We start from the raw sequence: 22,310 nt of genomic DNA on the forward strand, positions 1-22,310 counted from the left end.
ACCCTCTGACAGTGCAGCACTCCCTCACTACAGACCCTCTGTCTGTCTGACTGACCCTCTGACAGTGCAGCACTCCCTCACTACTGACCGTCTGTCTGTCTGTCTGACTGTCTGACTGTGCAGCACTCCCTCACTACTGACATTCTGTCCGTCTGTCTGACTGACTGTGCAGCACTCGCTCACCACTGACCGTCTGTCTGACTGACTGACTGTCTGACTGACTGTGCGGCACTCGCTCACCACTGACCCTCTGTCTGACTGACTGTGAAGCACTCCCTCACCACTGACCCTCTGTCTGACTGACTGTGAAGCACTCCCTCACCACTGACCCTCTGTCTGTCTGACTGACTGTGAAGCACTCCCTCACTACTGCCTGACTGTCTGACTGTGCAGCTCCGTCATTCTGACAATGCGGCGCCCCCTCGGCGCTGATGCAGTCACTGCGTCCATCCGTGTTCTACTTCCGGATCAGAGAGCGGCGACATGGCGGCGCTCAGTGTGCGGAGCTGAGAGCGGCAGTGAGACCGAGAGAGGAGTCGGAGGGAGGAAGGCCTGAGCCTGGCGTGGAAACCCTTCATTGGTGATTCCATGGTTGAGTTCCTGGGGCCTGAGACGCAGCAGCACTCCCCTCCCCCATTTATCTGACAACCCCCTTCCCCCTCTCCACTGCAAATGGCAAATAAATAATTGTGTAAGGCTGTGTATTCTCCAGGATTCCTCTGCGGGGATGACGATCCTGCAGCTCTCTGCTGCGTTCCTGTATAAGTATTTCCCAGGACTTCCTCAGTACTTTATTCTGAGATTGTTTAACTTTGGAAATGGTCAGAGGTATGAAATGGACTGGAGCCCAATGTGCCCAATGGCGTTATCTCATGTGAGGTTTAACCCTATGAGCCTCTGGGTTTCGTTCACTGATCTGTGACAGGGCTCATTGTAACAAGGTTATACTTTATGTTAGCGCACTCATCAACCTGGGTTTTAGTCATCCTGGGTGATTCCTGTTAGAGCTTGTCAGGATTTGAGAGAGGACAATGACCCAATTCTGAAAGCTTTCTAGATACTAATGACATCAATGCATTCAGGGGTGGTGTAGTAAGATGGCATTGATGTCATGGACCAGTCATGATCTAATTGAATGTGGAGTAGGCTTGAGAGGCTGAATGATCTACCCTTTCTGTGTTCCAATTTCTTGTGCCTGCCTGGCTCACTCCCTGAGGATCAGCCACTTAAGTGTCGTATCTGGAGAGTCACTTTTATCTGTGTACAATTTGAATAACCATAATGTGGCACCTTTAGGAGAGAAAATTAACCATAATAAAATTGCCAAATGTGTAGGAAGGGCTGTAGATTGGAACATACGGTGTGGACTTATTTTATTTTTTTTTCTCCCCAGGTGTAAAGTTGGAAGAGCAAAGCCATGGTTCATCTCTGTAAGTACGGCACAACAACCTAATAGGAAAAATCTTTCACCAGTTTAGTCCCCCAGGGTACCCAGCTGGATTTCACAGCTCAGTAATACCTGTTTTCTGTCTATTGTTTGCACTGAGACCACTTCACCCTAGCAGTATGGAGCAGGGCTTCCTAAACTGGGTTCTGCGGTACCCTGAAATTTGGCTGGCTCCATCCAGGATTCCACGGTAGGCCAGCCTGATGTATAAATTTATAAAATGGAATGAAGTTGCTTTCCAGTTGGAGGGTGGTTCCTGTCTGTCATGAGCTGAACAGCAAATGCAGTGAGGAGTCAGCTCTAATTGGTTGCATAAACTGGAAATAATGAGAAAGTAAATTCTCAAAGGTGCAGGCTAAAGTGAAATTGAGAAGAAAGCAGATGGCAGAGCAAACCAGGCAGCAGCCATGGGATGGAAGGGGGAACAGGACAAGGGAGAAATAGGTGAGTGTGAAAGGGAAAGCATGTAAAAAAGCATGTTTGTGTGAGCATGAGAGTGTGAAAGAGCAAGGAAGAGAGAATGTCTATGCATGTGTGCCTGCCTGGGTCCTGGGTGAATTTTTTCCAATCTGATCCTCACAGATTCTTTTAGTCTCTCTGTGCCTCTTGCTGTCCACCCATGTTGGATCTGGTGATGTGCAGTCTCTAATCTCTAAATGTAGCCAATCTAACCCCACACCACAATTGGAGGTTCAAGACCATGTATCTGGGGGAAATGCCACCATTGATGTTCTGGAAGCAAACACAGCAGCTGTTTTACACACAGCAAGATCTCATACAAAGGCAACAAATAGCAAGTTGCATTGATCATTGAGTCAGTCTACATTTGGTGTTGGCTGCAGATGGTGGGTGGGGGAGGCAATGTTTAGCCCTGGAGATCTAGTGAACAGGCTACTCTTCCAATAGTGCACTGGGATCCTTTTCATCCACCAGAAGCACTGAGCTGAAATCTGGGTTTAGTGTTGAATCTTAAAGGACAGTATCTCTGCCAACCCACTCCTCCAACAGAATTTTTGTTGGCTTGGAATGTACACATGGCTCTCCAGTGTGGCTACTGAACTGGAGTGATATTCACAAAGATGCTAGTGACAGTAACATCCTCCTACAACTACTCCCCTCTGCATCTTCTTTTAAAAGCAGCATTGAAACTTCTGCCTTTAGTCCTCTACATTCAGTCACCATTTCCACCTTTTGTGTCCCTCATCCCCATTCTGAAGGTGCTGTGTGGAGTGCTGTAGAATCCGTGTGAAGGGACTGTGTGGAGTGCTGTGTAATCTGTGTAAAGGGGCTATGCGGAGTGCTGTGTAATCTGAGGGGGTTGTTTGGAGTGCTGTGTAATAGTGCTGTATAATCTATGTGTCTGGTTAAAGGTATATTTAGGGAGCCAGACTAAACCTCAACTATTTTTTCTATTTTGGTACAAATGTGAGGATAAGACCTTTGCTGTATCAATAATTCTACTGACAAATTAAGGATCTTTTATCAAAACAAGCTTTATTTATTAACAGTTCAAATATAATTCAAATAAAATGAAGCAGTTTTACTTTTAACAGTTGAACAATAGTTAAAAAATGAAAGGGAACAAATGGTTTCCAGCTTATCTCTATTTCAGTTCCAAATAAGTTAAAGTATATTTATTAGTCACAAGTCAGTTTACATTCACACTGTAACTAAATTACTGTGAAAATCCCCTAGTCACCACATTCTAGCACCTGTTCAGGAACACTGAGGGAGAATTTAGCATGACCAAAGCACCTAACCTGCACATCTTTGAACTATGGGTAGAAACCAGAGTACCCAGAGAAAACCCACTTAGACAAGGTGGGGGTGGGATGTGCAAATTCTACACAGGCAGTGACCCAAGCCAGGAATTGAACCTGGGTCCCTTGCACTGAGGTGCAGTGCTGAATGCTGTACCAGCATGAATAAGCAATAGTCCTCAAACTCAAACACCACTTTAAATATAATTAGCAAATCTAGGAATACTTGCTACAAATTGTTAACTTCCTTGAAGCTTTCAGAGAAGTTTTGATTTTCAGAGCAGCTTGCAGACATCTTTTTTTAAACGACCCCAGCCAGAAACTGAACAGAAAGTCGTTTCTCTCTCTGCTGCATACCTAACTCCTCCCATTAACCACATTATCACATGATCCTGTGTCCTTAAGTCAAAAACCTCAGCTTCCATTCCTTTTATCAAAACCCCTAGGTAAATCTCCCTATATAAACAAAAATATATTAGCTCTCTTCTAATTAAACACTACAAGGCTAAATAATCTAAATTATCCTGCTTTCCCAGCATCTGAGCTGCATGTTTCCTGACACACTGCCTGCCTGCAGAAAGGAACAACTTTAAAATAACCCCATTAAATATAAAATACTTCATCACTCTGGTAAGAAGGTGCTGTATAAAGCGTGTGTCAGGTACGGGGATGCTGTGTGCAGTGCTGAATAAACCATGTGTAGGGTATGAGAGTGCTATGTGCAGTGCTGTATAATCTGTGCATCGGGTATGGGGGTGCAGTATGCAATGCTGTATAATCTGTGTCTGATCCCAGTTCTGTTTTGGATCATGTGTTTGTGTTGCCTCTTCTTCAGCGCCGATTCTGCTGAAATATTATCACCGGGGCTTTGTGTGTATCCGCATGGCTCTGGGCGGCTGCACAAATCGACCCTTCTACCGGATTGTTGCAGCACACAACAAGCGGGCCAGGGATGGCAAGTACCTGGAGCAGCTGGGCTCATATGACCCCATGCCCAACATCTTCAATGAGAAATTGGTCAGTTTGAACTTTGAGAGGATCAAGTATTGGCTGGCCTGTGGAGCACACATGACAAAGCCTGTTGAGAAAATTCTAGGTAATCAGCTCTTTTTCTTTCCAAATCTTCTGTCTACTCTCTCACCGCCAGTTGATAACAGTAGCACCTCTGTTGCATGTCTATTTCAACTAAGCCAACACAGACCATGACATGTTAAATGTCATGCTCTGAATGACATCAAGTGGTACCATTCCATGCCCTGCCATTAGGGGGCATGAACACCCAATTTTTAATCTTCCATCTATTGACGTATTGTCCTTCTCCCTTCTGAACCAACCCTACAGCCACTCCCAACAGGCAACACATGGGCCTCTGTGCTCTCTGAAAATGCAGGTAGGAGGAGGACAGAGAGAGGCATGGTGGCACAGTGCTTAGTACTGCTACGTCTCAACTCCCGGAACCCAGGTTCAATTGCTGGCTTTGATCACCATCTGTGTGGAGTTTGCACATTCTCCCCATGCCTGCAAGGGTTTCCTCCAGTCCTCTAGTTTCTTCCCACACTCCAAAGATATGCTGGTTATGTTGATTGGCCATGCTAAATTGACCTTTGGTGTCCTGGGATGTGTAGATTAGCGAGGTAAATGTGTGAGGTTGTCGGGATAGGACCTGGTGTGGAATGGTGGTCGGTGCAAACTCGATGAGCCGAATAGCCACCTTCTGCACTATAGGATTTCTATGATTCTATGATTACAAAGAGATGTGGTCAGGTTAAGTGAGTGGGCAACAAGATAGCAGATGGAATACAATGTGGGCAAGCGTGAAGTTATTTGGTCGCAAGCAGAGAGCTTTTTTTAAGTTGTGAATATTCGGGGAGAGTTGGGTGTGCTTGTACAAAGAACACAAAGTTAGCATGCAGATACAGCAAGCAATTAGCAAGGCAAATGGCATGTTGGATATTTATTGAAGCGGTTTGGAGTACAGGAATAAAGAAGTCTTGCTCCAGTTATAGGTTAAGGGAATAGGGCCTGGGTGGCATAGTGATTGGTACAGACGCGAAGGGCCAAGTGACTGCCTCCTGTACTGTAGGGATTCTAATTGCACAGGGTATATATATCAGTGTGTAGTCTCCATATTTAAGGAAGAATGTCCTTGCATTGGACATGGGACAGCAAAGGTTCACCAGATGGTGCCTGTGAGAGGGTTCTCCTATGATGATAAACTTAGTACTTTGGGCTTCTGTTCTCTGGAGTTTAGAAGAACGAGAGGCAATCTCACTGATACATTCAAGGTCCAGTGGGTGGAGGGGTTTGATATGACTGACGCTGAGAGATTGTTCGGGAACTCAAACACACTGGAGCACAGTCTCAGGATAATGGACTAATCATTTACAGCTGAGATGAGAAGTACTTCACTCAAAAGGTTCAGAATCTTTGGACTTCTCTGCTCCAGAGGGTGTGGATGCTGCCATTGTTGAATATATTTAAGGCTGGGATAGACAAACTTTTGGTTTCTTGGGGAATTAAAAAGAGACGAGTAGCGAATGGGGAAATGGAGTTGAAGCCCAGAATCAGCCATGGTTGTATTGAATGGCAGAGCTGGCTTGATGGGCCTCGTGGGCTACTCCTGCTCCTTTTTGCTGAGTTCTGTGGCAGTGATGTTGACTGGTTAAGTCTGTTAGGTTTAGGTGCACCAGCAAAGCCTGGCTGGTCAGGCAACTAGGAGAGGGCCCGATTCCTTACTTTTGATAGATTAAAGGCCAGAGTCACTTACTGGCCAAAGTGCAGCAGCAAAAAAGGTTCTGGCTGCTCAAACACTTCTGCCCCACCCACACCCTGGCCACAGGTTCCCCCAGCCTTGTGGGCCACTGTACTGCATCCCTGGGGTTGCTGCTTTAACGAGGTCCCATTAAATCAGGAGCTAGAAATTCAACTTTATGTCAGTGCTTCTTGATGATAAATGTTTTTGTGTCTTCTCTTTAATTGCTAGGTCTGTCTGGCTTTTTCCCTCTGCACCCCATGACGGTTACTGGGGCAGAGAGATTTCGCAAGAAGCAGGCGTTAAAGGCTCAAACTGAGTCCAAGGAAGAGCCTGTGGAAGCTGCAGGAGATGAGCAGCCGAGTGCTTAATACTAGACTTACAGTATAAACCCTGGAGATGGGACAATAACACTCACCGATGCCTCAATGAATACCATCTAGAACATGCATTGGAGATCTCTCTGCCTGATTTGGGACTATGTCTACAAGACGGCAAACAGTATTGTCATGGGACTTAATTACTTTTTTATGAACAGATGATTGTGAAGAACATAAGTAAAACTTTAATATTGTATAGCTCCCAATCCACAGCCTTGTGTTAAATAGCTCAGACACTTGGCCAAGTGTCATTACAGGTTACTGAATTACAGCGGGAGCACTCATTCACTGGGATTCCAAACTTAACATTCAGCCCCTGAAGTATTTCAGTTGTTTCAGTACACCCTCCCCTCCTTTCCCCCTGCCCCTGAATCTCCATCCCAACCTTGTCTTCCTCCACTGTAGTCAACAGATCACTCTGTCTATGCTGTATCAGCTAATGTACAGACTAGCACAGGGAGACTTAGCCCACCATGCCTAGGCCAATGCTTATGCTCCATACAAACCTCATCCCAACCCACTTATCTCAGCCCGTTTAAGAATATTCTTATATTCCTTTCTCCCCCGTTCATCTTGAATGCATCCCATAATAATTTCTAAGCACAAAATCCCAGCTTCTCAATCCAACCACTATCCAAGAATGGACAGTTCCGACTGTAACTGAATTGTGGCCATGTGCATTATGCTTCTTTTTGTTGAATCAAATAAACTAAATCAGTAAACTGTGGGATAAATTAAAATATAATTCCTTAAAAGGATACTACATCAAGGTGAACAGAATCTCAAGAGAAACTTCAACTGTCGAAACAAAATGTGACAGAGGTCGATAACGCACCCCAGTAACTACGGTGCCCACTAGCCACAGATGGCCTTGACAGTGCAAGCAGAAACCATGCGCTCCCTTGCCAGGGCATCCTGAGTCATCCCTAAAAACAATATGTGGGATTTTATGACCTCGTTTGGGTGAGGCTGGTAAAATTCCACCTGAGACCAATGTTCTATGAGCCTGGGGTAAAATTTTGACAGCAAAGTAACTGCAGAAGAGAGCAGCCAAGATGGTCCCCTGCCTGGCCTGTCCCAGGAGGAGGTCCTCCTTCCTGGGTGCCTGAAACTGCTCAGCGTGTGCAGTGAGGTGGGGCTGTGACTAATCTCTTCTACGGAAAATACAGGCACAGGCTGGAATTTTACCCCAGGCTCACAGAATAGAATTCTCTGTTGGCCTTGGGCGGGATTTGATGAGCCTCACCCGAGTGAGGTTGTAAAATTGCACATATTGGGATGAAACAGGATGTCCCAATCTCTGAAATCTTGAGCTATTGTGTTGTCTAATGCAACAGGCCTGAAAAGTCATGGCTGCCTGGCATTTGCTGTCCAGCCACTCTGCTGAACCCTCTTCCTGCTTTGGGGAGTGGAGGATGTCACTGCCAGGGCGATCCTAGCCGCATTTCCCATTCTCACACTTCAGTAGTGGGATACAGAGGGTTAGGAATGGGAACCTTCTCCAAAGCTCAGGAACACTGAACTGTGTTTAAATACACTATAGTAGCAGCTAGTGACTTTCTGTAAAACGTGTGGCAGGTGTGTCAATATTTCATACACCCTTTTTTAAACACTTGGTAGGTGTGGTGAAGATCATGCAGTCCAGACTTTTGGAGCAGCTTGCGAGCCCTCAGGGGTGCTGGAACAATCTTGTCCTGTCCCTCTCCCCAGCCACACTGGTACAGTCCATTCCACCCACCCCACTGTCTCCCCCGTGGTACTGGATCACTGCCATTAGAGACCTTTTAGGGGAGGATTAGTGTTTAGTTTCATTGCTAGACTATTAATCTAGAAACTCAGCTAATATTCTGGGGATCTGGGATCAAATCCCACCACGACAGATGGTGGAATTTGAATTCAGTAAAAACTATCTGAAATTAAGTATCTACTGATGACTGTGAAACCATTATCGATTCTGTTAAAAACCTGCCTGGTTCACTGATGTCCTTTAGGGAATAAAATCTGCCATCTTTACCTGGTCTGGCCTACATGTGACTCCAGAGCTACAGCAATGTGGTTGTCTCTCAGCTAAGGATGGGCAATAAACGCTGGCCCAGCCATCAATGCCCGTGTCCCAGGAATGACCAAAAAAGAGGCTGACATGCAGAGGCACAGGTGCCGGAATTCCTTCTGAATCACGGTTCGTGTTGTGAGAGCAGAGTGATGATGAACATCTTCTGGACAAATTGGCTTCGGACCTTGGTTCTACTTGCCTATTTGCCCATTTTTGTTCAATTCTTGAACAATCACTTAAAGGCTTTTAATAAATCCAGCACTGGTTTAAAAAAATCTGTAGTGCCTGGGTTGTACCTGTACCCTCTGCAGAAATGATCTGTGGCAGGCAGCTGTATGGGGTGGGGGGAAATTGGCAGTGTATATTAGCACAGTAAGAAGTCTGACAACACCAGGTTTAAATCCAACCAATTTATTTGATAGTAAACTCACAAGCTTTTGGGGTTTCTCCCTTCGTCAGGTGAGTGGAGAGTTCTGGCCTCAGACAGAGCATATAACAGCATAGATAGTTTACAGATTACTGATTAGAATGCGAGTCTTTACAACTAACCTGCTGTTCAAGTGTTAAAGAGGCCGACATTGTGAGTGGAAAGAGCATTATGCACAGGGTAAAGAGATGTGTATTGTCTCCAGACAGCACAGTAAGTGAGGTTTTGCAAACCCAGGCAAGTCATGGGGATTACAGATAGTGCGACATGATCCCAAGATCCCTGTTGAGACTGTCCTCGTGTGTGGAACTTGGCTATCAGTCTCTGCTCAGCGACTCTGCGCTGTCATGTGTTGTGAAGGCCGCCTTGGAGAATGCTTACCCGAAGGTCAGAGGCCAGGGCCATTCCCAGTCCCCCACGTCTTGCCTTCAGACAACCGCACAACCTTAAACAGACCATTGTTCGCAGCAGACCATCCAGCCTTCAGGAGAATGGTGACCACAATACCACACAACCCTGCCACAGCAACCTCTGCAAGACATGCCGGATCATCGACTTGGATACCATCATCACACGTGAGAACACCATCCACCAGGTACACAGCACATACTCTTGCAACGCGGCCAATGTTGTCTACCTAATATGCTGCAGGAAAGGATGTCCCGAAGCATGGTACACTGGGGAGACCATGCAGATGGTATGACAACAGATGAATGAACATCGCTCGACAATCACCAGGCAAGACTGTTCCCTTCCTGTTGGCGAACACTTCAGTGGTCACGGGAATTCGGCCTCTGACCTTCGGGTAAGCATTCTCCAAGGTGGCCTTCACGACACACGACAGCGCAGAGTCGCTGAGCAGAGACTGATAGCCAAGTTCCGCACACATGAGGATGGTCTCAACAGGGATCTTGGGTTCATGTTGCACTATCTGTAACCCCCATGACTTGCCTGGGTTTGCAAAACCTCACTTACTGTACTGTCTGGAGACAATACACATTTCTTTAACCTGTGCTTATTGCTCTTTCCACTCACATTGTCAGCCACTTTAAGACTTGAACAGCAGGTTAGTTGTAAAGACTTGCATTCTAATCAGTAATCTGTAAACTGTCTGTGCTGTTATATGCTCTGTCTGAGGCCAGAATTCTCCATTCACCTGACGAAGGGAGAAACCCCAAAAGCTTGTGAGTTTACTATCAAATAAATCGGTTTGACTTAAACCTGGTGTTGTCAGACTTCTTACTGTGTTTACCCCAGTCCAACGCCAGCATCTCCACATCATGACTACTATATTAGCACACTGTGTTGGGTTGAAGGGGGACGTGCTGATGCCACTGGCATCATCCTATGTGAATGTTTGTCTACTTTTATTTGCTCAGCATTGTTTACTGAAATTGGTGTTACTTCAACAGTCACTCCCTTGTTTGTCGTTTGCTGCCTCACCTTATTTTTAGTGGTGCCACAATACCTGGTAAAGTCTCTGTGTCCTCCCTTCTCACCCCAAAGCAAAACTGCTGCTGACGCTGGAAATCTGAAATGAAGACAGAAAATGTTCAGCAGGTCAGACAGTGTATGTGGAGACAGAAACAAGAGTTAACACTTCACATCATTGAGCTTTCATCTAGGATGTTAAATTAGGGGTGGTGTGGAAATCAGCTTTCAGTGAAAAAAGATTACATTTACATAATGCTTTCCACAACCATTGAGCACCTCGAGCACTTCACAATCAATGATGTCATTTTAGTGTGAGGTAGTAGTAGTTTAGGTCACTGTTGTAATGTAGGAATTGTGTGAAATCTCTTTCAAAGATCCAGTCCAGTCCTGATGGCTGAATGGCCTGCGCTGTATCATTCTATGATTATAAGGGGACAGGAAAACAAGTGAAAGGGAAGCTGTGAATAAATGATGAAGGGGGTGGATGACAAAAGTAAACAATAATGAAACAAATAAAGGAAAGAAAGTGTCTGGAGGAGGTGTACAGAACAGAGTGGAAACAGGGAAAATCTAGCAAAGAGAAGGAGCCGGATCTGGGACCAGAAATGTGTCACAGAGACAAGGAGACCCTGACTGTAGAGCAATGAATCTGAGAGATCGGATTTGATGTGCACTTACTCAACAAGTGGAGACCTGTGCACACTGTGGTTTGTAGCTGTCGAACCATTTGTTTCCTGTTGGTGTCACTTGGAACCTGAGACTGTGCTCACCCTGGTCTTTGCGCGCACCTGGGCCCTGTAAGCACCCTGACCCTGCGCACACTTGACCCTGTGCTGACTGTCATGTTTGGACCCCACACTGTTCTCCACCTCCTTTCCTCAGGTTCTGCCTCGTTTTAGTGTAAATTTTATGTACACAGGGGGCCATGTGAACCCAGGCAGTGAGTAATGAAGACTGTTCAGATGCATTGTATCTGAGCCCAATCTCGCCCTTGCTCAATGTGCCCTTTTCAACAATGGTGATCAGCAGCATGAACTCTGACTAATATCTCCCTTTTCAATTTATGTCTTTTGATGATAATCCTATTAATTCCCTTCCAATATTCCAGGATGTGCCAATGGAAGTCAGTAAGGATATTTCCTTCATAAATGTGGTTGATGGGTATATGGGTGTGCAAAGGGAGCTTCTTCCATTGAGCCAGTATCTAATCCAATTTACTATCTCCCCATGTAGACCGAGTGACTGAACCTTCCTAACTAACCTCCCATGAGGGACCATGTCAAAGGCCTTGCTGAAATCCAGGTAGATAACATCCACCACCTTCCCTTCATCCACTTTCCGGGTAACCTCCTTGAAAAACTCTAATAGATTGTTCAAACATGACCTACCGTGCGCAAAGCCATGTTGACTCTCCCTAATAAATCCCTGTCTATCCAAATATTTGTAGATCCTATCCCTTATCACACCTTCCATTAACTTGCCCCACCACCAACATCAAACTTACTGGCCTATAATTTCCCAGATTTCTTTTGGAACCTTTTTTAAACAACGGAACAACATGAGCCACCCTCCAATCATCCGGCACCTCCTCTCTGAATACTGACATTTTAAATACGTCTGCCAGGGCCCCTGCAAGTTCAACACTAGCCTCCCTCAAGGTCTGTGGGAATACCCTGTCCGGTCCTGGGGATTTATCCACTCTGATTTGCCTCAAGACAGCCAGCACCTCCCCTTTAATCTGTAAAGATTCCATAACCTCCCTGCCTGTTTGCTCTATTTCCGTAGACTCCATGCCTATTTCCTCAGTAAATACAGATGCAAAAAACCCACTTAGTATCTCCCCCATCTCTTTTGGTTCCATACACAGTCTACCACTCTGGTCTTCAAGACGACCAATTTTATCCCTCACTATCCTTTTGCTCCTTACATACTTACAGAAGCTCTTTGGATTTTCCTTCACTCTGTCTGCCAAAGCAACCTCATGTCTTCTTTTAGCCCTCCTGATTTCCCTCTTAAGTAGCTTCTTACACTTCTTTTACTCCTCGAGCATCTGATCTGTTCCTTGCTGCCTGTACATTACATACAACTCTCTCTTCCTCTTAATCAGTGTTACAGTCTCCCTCGAGAACTAAGGTTCTTTATTCCTATTCACTTTGCCTTTAATCCTGACAGGAACATGCAAACTCTGCACTCTCAAAATTTCTCCTTTGAAGGCCTCCCACTTTCCATTTACATCCTTACCAGAGAACAGCCTGTGCCAATCCAAACTTCCCAGGTCCCTTCTCATTTCATCAAATTTGGCCTTTTTCCAGTTTAGAACTTCAAATTGAGGACCAGATCTATCCTTATCCATGATCAGGTTGAAACTAATGGCATTATGATCACTGGATCCAAAGTGTTCCTTCACACTCACATCCATCACCTGCCCTAACTCATTTCCCAATAGGAGATCCAATATCGCATCCTCTCTAGTTGGCACCTCTATATATTCATGTAGAAAATTCTCCTGAACACATTTTACAAACTCTACCCCATCTAAACCTTTAACAGTACGCTAGTCTCAATCTATATGTGGAAAATTAAAATCCCCTATTATCCCAACTTTCTGTTTCTTGCAGTTGTCAGCTATCTCTTTGCTGATTTGCTCCTCCAATTCTCGCTGACTATTAGGTGGTCTATAATACAACCCCATTAATGTCGTCATACCTTTCCTGTTTCTCAGCTCCACCCATAGGGCCTCTGTAGACAAGCTCCCTAATCTATCCTGCTGTAACATTTTCCCTCATCAACAATACCACCCCCCCCCCACCCCCACCTTTTATCCCTCTGCCTATATCACGCCTGAAACATCGGAACCCTGGAACATTGAGCTGCCAGTCCTGCCCCTCCTGTAGCCAAGTTTCACTAATGGCTATAATGTGATATTTGCACGTGTCAATCCATGCCTTCAGCTCATCTGCCTTCCCCACAATACTCCTGGCATTGAAACAGACACACCTCAAAAGATTATTTCCACCACAGTCAACCCTTCCATTTGTGATTTTGCTTGAACTAACCTGTCTTTTCGGCACTGGCACTCTGGTACACATCCCCCTGCAAATCTAGTTCAAATGCTCCCCAATAACAGTAGCAAACCTCCCTGAAAGTATATTGGTCCCCTTGTAGTTTAGGTGTAACCCGTCTGTCTTGTATATGTCCCACCTGCCCCAGAAGAGGTCCCAATGATCCAAGATTCGGAAACCCTGCCCCCTACACCAGTTCCTCAGCCACGTGTTCATCCGCCCAAGCATCTTACTCTTACCCTGACTGGCATGTAGTACAGGTAGCAATCCTGAGATTACTACCCTCTGGGTACTGCTTTTTAACTTCCTTCCAAGCTCTCTATACTCTCTCTTTAGGACCTCCACACTCTTCCTACCTATGTCATTGGTACCGATGTGTACCACGACATTTGGCTGATCACCTTCGCACTTTAGAACGAGTTTCAATTAAAACTAATGGACAAATGAGCAACCCCTTAAAGATACATTGAAACAAAAGTTGAAAGAAAACTTACCAAAATTAAATCAAAATGTTTTGGGGGTTGATCAAGCACTCCCGGTATTCCGGGCCCACTAATCAGGGAAGACTTCATACTGGTGCCTGCTGCTTACTCCTTCTCTAGGGACACCCAGTTGTGGACATAAGCACAAAGGAGAAGTAGACAATTGGGTTAAAAGACCCCTTCCACCACCTGAAAGCATAAAGGAGTCTGTCTTCAGTATCTCTGCTGAACAATGAGTAAGAACAGGGTGGGATTGGCTGCAATGTAACATAGCCTACTAGCACATGAAGGAATGGTCATCTGGCTAACATATGGGGGAGCTGGCAGGGGGAGGCTACTGAGGGACAATTAAGTAGTCAGCACGGTGGCATTCAGCATGCTTGGCTTCATTGGTCAGAACATTGAATACAGGAGTTGGAACGTCTTGTTGAAGTTGTCAAGACATTAGTGAGGCTACACTCAGAATAATGTGTACAGTTCTGGTCACTCTATTATAGAAAGAATATTGTTAAACTAGAAAGAGTGCAGAAAAAATTTACTAAGATGCTACCAGGACTTGATGGTTTGCGTTATAATGAGAGACTGGATAGACTGGGACTTTTCTTCTGGAGCATAGGAGGCTGAGGGGTGATCTTATAGAGCTCTATAAAATAATGAGGGTCATAGCTGAGGTAGATAGTCACTATTTTTTCCCAAAGATAGGGGAGTCTAAAACTAGAGGACGTAGGTTTAAGGTGAGAGGAGAGAGTTACAAAAGATCCAAAGGGGTAATTTTTTCACTCAGAGGGTGGTGAATGTCTGGAATGTACTGCCAGAGGTAGTAGTAGAGCCGGGTACAATTTTATTTTTCAAAAAACATTTAGACAGTTACACAGGTAAGATTGTATAGAGGGATAGGGACCAAACACGGGCAATTGGGACTAGCTTAATGGTAGAAACTGGGCGGCATGGCCAAGTTGGGCCAAAGGGCCTGTTTCCATGCTGTAAACCTCTACGACTCTGTGACTATCTCACTGGATTAAGGGAAGATTAACTAGTCCACAGTGTGATACACTACCGTCTCGCTGGATTAAGGGAAGGTTAGCCAGTCCAAACTGTGGTTCTCTGGCTCACTGGATTAAGAATAGACAAAACCAAAATGGACAGGAAGAATCCAAAGGGAGTGAGTGGGTTTTTAGGCATGTTTGTGTGTTGGAGAGTGAGTTATTACCTATTGTACCTGCATTGCACAGAAGAAAGGAAGAAAAATGAAGTTTGGAGAGAAAATCCATTGAGTCACAAGTGAAGGCATTGTGCAGTGGAAAGAGACCATTAGTCTTGCTTTGAAGTGAATTAATCACCTGCTCGATTAAAAGAAATCTGATCTAAAAATTTACTTTAACGAATAAAGCTAATTTACAGAGCTGAGAGCCTGTGGTAAAACATCTTGGCACAGGTCTGGATTGATATGGACATCAATGTCTGACTCTTTGTGCTTATCTGGTGCCATCACTGCTCACGGAAGGCATGGGCCCTGATGCAGATGGGCACTGAGATTAGGAGGGCATTAGACGGGTTCATAATGCCAGGAGTGTGGCGTAGTCCGTGTATCAAAATCTTTGTGATCAGCTACTGGGAGAGTTGGTTTTGCCAACAAAGTAAATCATTCATCCTTCAGGAATCAGAAAAGGAATATCAATAAGATCAGGAGGTGAATGTTGGCTGAGAATGGGAGTAACTTTTCCAGGGCAACTCAATAAATTCTGCCGCACACAGGTTAAAGGAGAGCGCCTGACAGTCAGAACCAGCCCAAGTTGCAGGTTGAGACCTTTCTTTTCCATGACTCTCAGGTGAAAGGTCAAAGCATCACAGCACAGGATGCAAAGATTGTTGAAGAATGTGAGACAAAATGTGTCAATCAGGAAAGCAGCTGGTTTGAAAGGGAAAGTCAATGCTGGGGAGGTGAGAAGTTCCAGAAAAAAAAGGCTGCTTTTTTTATAACATCTTTCATCCTCTCAGGTGGCTCCAAAGTGCTTTCCAGATAGTGAAATACGTTTGAAACATACGCCGGAATTCTACCACCTCGCCTGCAGGCGAGGGGCGGACAACGAACATGTCCATTGACCTCCGGTTGGAATTTCCGGTCTCGCTCGAGCGAGACGATAAAACCCCAACCATGGTGATGAAGGAAACGCAGGGGGCATGAGCTACAGCATGAGACGAACTGATTCCAAAAGTCAATTAAAAAGATTTGCATTGATATAGTACCTTTCACAATCGCAGTGGATTCCAAAGTGTTGTCAGCCAATGAAGTACTTTTGAAATGTGTTGGAAACAAAGTAGCCAAATCCCACACAGCACACTCGCAATGTGACATTGACTGGATCATCTGCTTTTATGATGCTGACTGAGGGATGAATGTTGGCCAGGACCTGGAGAAAACTTCCCGACTATGGGATCTTTTACATCCACAGGACAGCTGGAGTACCAACTTACATTGCCTCTCCTGCCAACACAAGATGGCTGCAGAGATGTGTAGAAGACCAATGGCGTCACTCTACTGCTTGTTACTTGAAGAATGAATGCATTTGATTTATTTAACCAGGTTAAGCCAATGACATTGTGTGAGATTGTTAACAATGGAACCCTCAGAGAAGCAGCAACCAGGAATTATTCACTTAAAAATGCTACCATGGACACAGAACTTACTCACATATTCCTCCCCGTTCATTGCCTGTGTTTATGTGGTATCTAATAGTCTGTGACCTTAATTGCAGAGCTGATTCCGACGTGGCACAACCTACTTTTATTGCCCTGTTATTTAGGATCACGGAGGGAACTTTGGGTTTAATTTTTTTTAAAGTTTATTTATTAGTGTCACAAGTAGGCTAACATTAACACTGAAATGAAGTTACTGTGAAAATCCCCTAGTCGCCACACTCCGGATCCTATTCGGGTACACTGAGGGAAGATTTAGCATGGCCAATGCACCTAATCAGCATGTCTCAGACAGTGGGAGGAAACTGGAGCACCCAGAGGAAATCCATGCAGACACAGAGAGAATGTGCAAACTCCACACAGACAGTTACCCGAAGCCGTGAATTGAACCCAGGTCCCTGGCGCTGTGAAGCAGCAGTGCTAATTACTATGCCACCGTGCTGCCCCAGGTTGTGCACTTACATCCATCCATAAATACATCTCCCCTCTCTGCCATTAGATTTGAAATGTTTTGAGAGCTCCACTTATGAGCTATCAAAACATTTGACGTATCTCTAGGTAAGATCCTAAAGTATCCAGTAGATCTGGGGGTGAGTGACACTAGTTAAATCATAAAAACCTTGCAGTACAGAAAGAGGCCATTTGGCCCATCGCGTCTGCATCAACCACAATCCCACCCAGGCCCTAGCCCCATATCCCTACATATTTACCCACTAATCCCTCTAACCTACGCATCTCAGGATACTAAGGGCAATTTATACCATGGCCAATCAACTTAACCCGCACATCTTTGGACTGTGGGAGGAAACTGGAGCACCTGGAGGAAACCCACGCAGACACGAGGAGAATGTGCAAACTCCACACAGACAGTGACCCAAGCCAAGAATCGAACCCAGGTCCCTGGAGCTATGAAGCAGCAGTGCCAACCACTGTGCTACTGTGCCGCTTAAAGAAGCAGAAGTTGTAATACACTGCCCTGCAACTCCAATAACTGTTTGATAAACATTACAATGCCTGGGCACTACCTACTCTGTCACTCGCAGTGACATAACAGAGTAAATCTCACCTGGAAGACAAGGGGCCATAATATCCGAGCTCTTCAGCATCCGATTGGGGGAGTGTGCTGGGGAGTCCTTCCTGGAACATTACAGGTAAGGATTTGCATGGCAATTGTCAGAAACACAACCTCCCCAGGACAAGTGCACTGCCCTGGGAACCATCAGAAAAAGTGACTTAAACCATTAACTTTGGATAGTGCCACAGGGTTACATAGCTACTCAGAAAAAGTTAGAACAATTAAAACCTTTCCAACATCTGGGTAGCTGTTGTGAAGACCCCACATGGGACTCCCCCACCACTTCCCTCGACCCCACAAGAATTCCTCTGATGATACTGTGGACCCCATCCGATCACCAGCACCCCCCCCCCGGAACTACAGATCCAACCTGAATCCCTCCCAATCTTCGCCACAGACCCAACCACTCCCTCCACCAAATCACGGACCTGACTCAATACCCCCAATCCAAACCCTGAACCCAACTCAACCCTCCAAACCCTCACCGCAGATCCAACTCAAACTGCAGACCTGACCCAGTAGCCCCCTGACCCTCACCCTGAACTGTGGACCCAACTCAACTCTCACCACAGACCTGGCCCAACACCTCCGAGCCTCACACTCATCCCGAACCACAGACCCTACCTGACATCCACCCCCTCAAAGACTCTCCACCCAACCCTCATGTAGGCCCAAACACCCACCCCTGCCAACCCTCACCCTGAACCATGGACCCAAACTGTTCCCCACCCAAAACTTATCCACTTACCTCAGACATTTACCCTTTTTCTGGTCTGTCAATTTCACTAGACCTTTTAAATGGAGCTGCGTTCCAGCAGTAATGCAGTAGAAAATACAAAGAGCTTCTACAAATACATAAAGGGCAAAAGAGTAACTAGCGGGAGAGTAGGACTTTTAAGGATCAACAAGGTCATCTTATGCTACTGTGGGTGGCACGGTAGCATAGTGGTTAGCGCTGCTGCTTCACAACTCCAGGGTCCTGGGTTCGATTCCTGGCTCAGGTCACTGTCTATGTGGAGTTTGCACATTCTTCTCGTGTCTGCGTAGGTTTCCTCCGGGTGCTCCGGTTTCCTCCCACAGTCCAAAGATGTGCGGGTTAGGTTGATTGGCCATACTAAAAAATTGTCCCTTAGTGTCCAGGGGTACTTAGGTTAGAGGGATTAGTGGGTATAATATGTAGGGATATGGGGGTAGGGCCTGGGTGGGATTGTGTTCGATGCAGACTCAATGGACGGAAGGGCCTCTTTCTGCATTGTAGGGTTCTATGGTATCTATGTGTGGATCTACAAAAGATGAGTGAGATCCTAAATGAATATTTTGCATCAGTATTTACAGTTGAGAAAAGCATGGATGTTAGGCAACTTGGGGAAATAAATAATGATGTCTTGACGAATATACATATTACAGAGAAGGAGGTGACAGAAGTCTTGAAGTACATCAAGATAGATAAATCCCCGGGACCTGATGAAATATATTCCAGGATGTTGTGGGAGGCTAGGGAGGAAATTGCGGGTGCTCTAGCTGAGATATTTGAATCATCAATAGTCACAGATGAGGTGCCTGAAGATTGGAGAGTAGCAAATGTTGTGCCTTTGTTTAAAAAGGGCTGCAGGGAAAAGCCTGGGAACTACAGGCCAGTAAGCCTCACATCTGAGGTGGGTAAATTGTTGGAAGGTATTTTGAGAGACAGGATCTACAGGCATTTAGAGATGCAAGGACTGATTAGGGACAGTCAGCATGGTTTTGTGAGTGGAAAATCATGTTTCACAAATTTAATTGAGTTTTTTGAAGGGGTAACCAAGAAGGTAGATGAGGGCAGTGCATCTGATGTTGTCTACATGGACTTTAGCAAGATCTTTGACAAGGTACCGCATGTTAGGTTGTTGCATAAGGTTAAATCTCACAGGATCCAGGGTGAGGTATCTAAATGGATACAAAATTGGCTTCTTGACAGAAGCCAGAGGGTGGTTGTAGAGAATTGTTTTCCAAACTGGAGGCCTGTGACCAGTGGTGTGCCTCAGGGATCAGTGCTGGGTCCACTATTATTTGTCATTTATATTAATGATTTGGATGAGAATATAAGAGGCATGGTTAGTAAGTTTGCAGATGACACTAAGATTGATGGCATAGTGGACAGTGAAGGCAGTTATTTCCAATTGCAACAGGGTCTTGATCAATTGGGCCAGTGGGCTAACTAATGGCAGATAGAGTTTAATTTAGACAAATGCGAGGTGATGCATTTTGGTAGATTGAACCAGGGCAGGTTCAGTTAATAAGAACATAAGGGCATAAGAAATAGGGGCAGGAGTAGGCCATTTAGCCCCTCGAGCCTGCTCCGCCATTCACTAAGATCATGGCTGATCTGATAGTGGTTCAGTTCCACTTACCCGCCTGCTTCCCATAGGTATCCCTTAATTCCTTTATCGGTCAAAAATCTATCTACCAGTGACTTAAACACATTTAACGAGGTAGCCTCTACTGCTTCAATGGGCAGAGAATTCCAAAGATTCACTACCCTCTGGGAGAAGACGTTCCTCCTCAACTCTGTTCTAAATTCACTCCCCCATATTTTGAGGCTGTGCCCCCTAGTTCTTGTTTCCATTCTAAGTGGAAATAACCTCGCTGCTTCTATCCTGCCTAGCCCCTTCATTATCTTATATGTCTCTATAAGATCTCCCGTCAACCTTCTAAACGCCAATGAATACAGGCCCAGTTTAATCAATCTCTCCTCACAAGCTAACCTCCTCATCTCCAGAATCAGCTTGGTGAATCTTCTCTGCACCCCCTCCAAAGCTAATATATCCTTCCTTAAATAAGGAGACCAAAATTGTACACAGTACTCTAGGTGCGGCCTCACCAGTACTTTGTACAATTGCAGCAAGACCTCCCTGCTTTTATAATGGTAGGGCATTGGAGACAATTACAGAACAAAGAGATCTAGGGGTACATGTTCATGGGTCCTTGGAAGTGGACTCACAGGTGGACAGAACGGTGAAGGAGGCATTTGGCATGCTTGGTTTCATTGGTCAGAACATTGAATACAGGAGTTGGGGCATCTTGTTGAAGTTGTACAAGACATTAGTAAGACCACACTTGGAATACTGTGTGCAATTCTGGTCACTATTATAGAAAGGATATTATTAAACTAGAAAGAGTGCAGAAAAGATTTACTAGGATGCTACCGGGACTTGATGGATTGAGTATAAGGAGAGGCTGGAACTTTTTTCTCTGTAGCGTAGGAGGCTGAGGGGTGATCTTATAGAGGTCTTTAAAATAATGAGGGGCATAGATCAGCTAGATAGCCAATACCTTTTCCCAAAGATAGGGGAGTCTAAATCTAAAGGGCATAGGTTTAAGGTGAGAGGGAAGAGGTATAAAAGTGTCCAGAGGGGCAATTTTTTCACACAGAGGATGATTTTAAAAGACAAAAGATTTTGTCTTTTAAAAAGCATTCAGGTAGTTACATGGGTACGATGGGTATAGAGGGGTATAGGTCAAATGCGGGCAATTGGGATTAACTTAGGGATTTAAAAAAAAGGGTGGCATGGGCAAGTTGGGCTGAAGGGCCTGTTTCCATGCTGTAAAACTCTATGACTCTAAAAGGGAACATGGCCTCCTTGAATCTGACTGAGCTGACTGCCTGTAAGGAGAGTGTCAGTTCCAAACACCTCCAATGATCAGAAATTTCAACATTGATTTCAAGATCAGGTAAAGGCACATTGATCTTCTCATTCCAAAATGGGGCCATCACTTTCTGCTGCTGATGGAAAGTTATGGCCCATACACCTGACAATGGAGCACTCCCTCAGTACCATGTGGCAGTGTCAGCCTTGAGTTCTGTGTTCAGTATCTGGAGTGGGCCTTGAACCCACAACCTTTTGACTCAGAGGCAAGCCTGCTACCAACCCAGCCACAGGTGACATAATTATTTGTGGATTTAATCCTTTGTCAAGCTGTCCAGCACTAAGGGACCAGACTGCTGGTAACCAGTGGAATGCATAATAGGAAGACAGATCCTAGAAATTTAATTTGATTTGATTTATTATTGTCACATGTATTATCATAAGCGAAAAGTATTGTTTCTTGCATGCTATACAGACAAAACATACCGCTCACAGAGAAGAAAACAAGAGAGTGCAGAATGTAGTGTTACAATCATAGCTAGGGTGTAGAAAAAGATCAACTTAATGCAAGGTAAGTCCATTCAAAAGTCTGACAGCAGCAGGGAAGAAACTGGTGTAGAGTTGGTTGGTGCGTGACCTCAGATTTTTGTATCTTTTTCCCAAAAGAAGAAAATGGAAGAGAGAATGTCTGGGATGCCTGGGGTTCTTAATTATGCTGGCTGCTTTGTCAAGCCAGCAGGAAGTATGGACAGAGTCAATGGATGGGAGACTGGTTTGCCTGGATTGGGCTATATTCATGACCTTCTGTAGTTTCTTGCAATCTTGGGCAGGGAGGAGCCATACCAAGCTGTGATACAACCAGAAAGAATGCTTCCTATGGTGCATCTGTAAAAGTTGGTGAGAGTCGCAGCTGACACGCCAAATTTCCTTACTCTTCTGAGAAAGTAGAGGCATTGGTGGGCTCTCTTAACTATAGTGTCAGCACTGGGGGAACCAGGATAAGTTGTTGGTGATCTGGCTACCTAAAAACTTGAAGCTCTCGAATCTTTCTACTTTGTCCCCACTGATGTAGACAGGGGCATGCTCTCTTTTATGCTCGATGACACCTTCATTTTGTT

At 45.1% G+C, this 22,310-nt stretch overlaps 1 protein-coding gene across 1 annotated transcript; it reads left to right on the forward strand.

The window, feature by feature from the left end:
- The first annotated feature begins 475 nt into the window (after nt 1-475).
- On the forward strand, nt 476-8,352 carry mrps16 (mitochondrial ribosomal protein S16). Its single transcript, XM_080215164.1, has 4 exons — nt 476-580; nt 1,394-1,430; nt 4,043-4,303; nt 6,191-8,352. The coding sequence occupies exons 2-4, from the start codon at nt 1,418-1,420 to the stop codon at nt 6,328-6,330; spliced, it is 414 nt and encodes a 137-aa protein (XP_080071290.1). The 5' UTR covers nt 476-580; nt 1,394-1,417; the 3' UTR covers nt 6,331-8,352.
- The last annotated feature ends 13,958 nt before the right edge of the window (nt 8,353-22,310 follow it).

Source organism: Carcharhinus amblyrhynchos, chromosome 30, assembly GCF_965287045.1.
Source record: "Carcharhinus amblyrhynchos chromosome 30, sCarAmb.v2.hapA, whole genome shotgun sequence".
In the NCBI taxonomy this organism is placed as follows: Eukaryota; Metazoa; Chordata; class Chondrichthyes; order Carcharhiniformes; family Carcharhinidae; genus Carcharhinus; species Carcharhinus amblyrhynchos.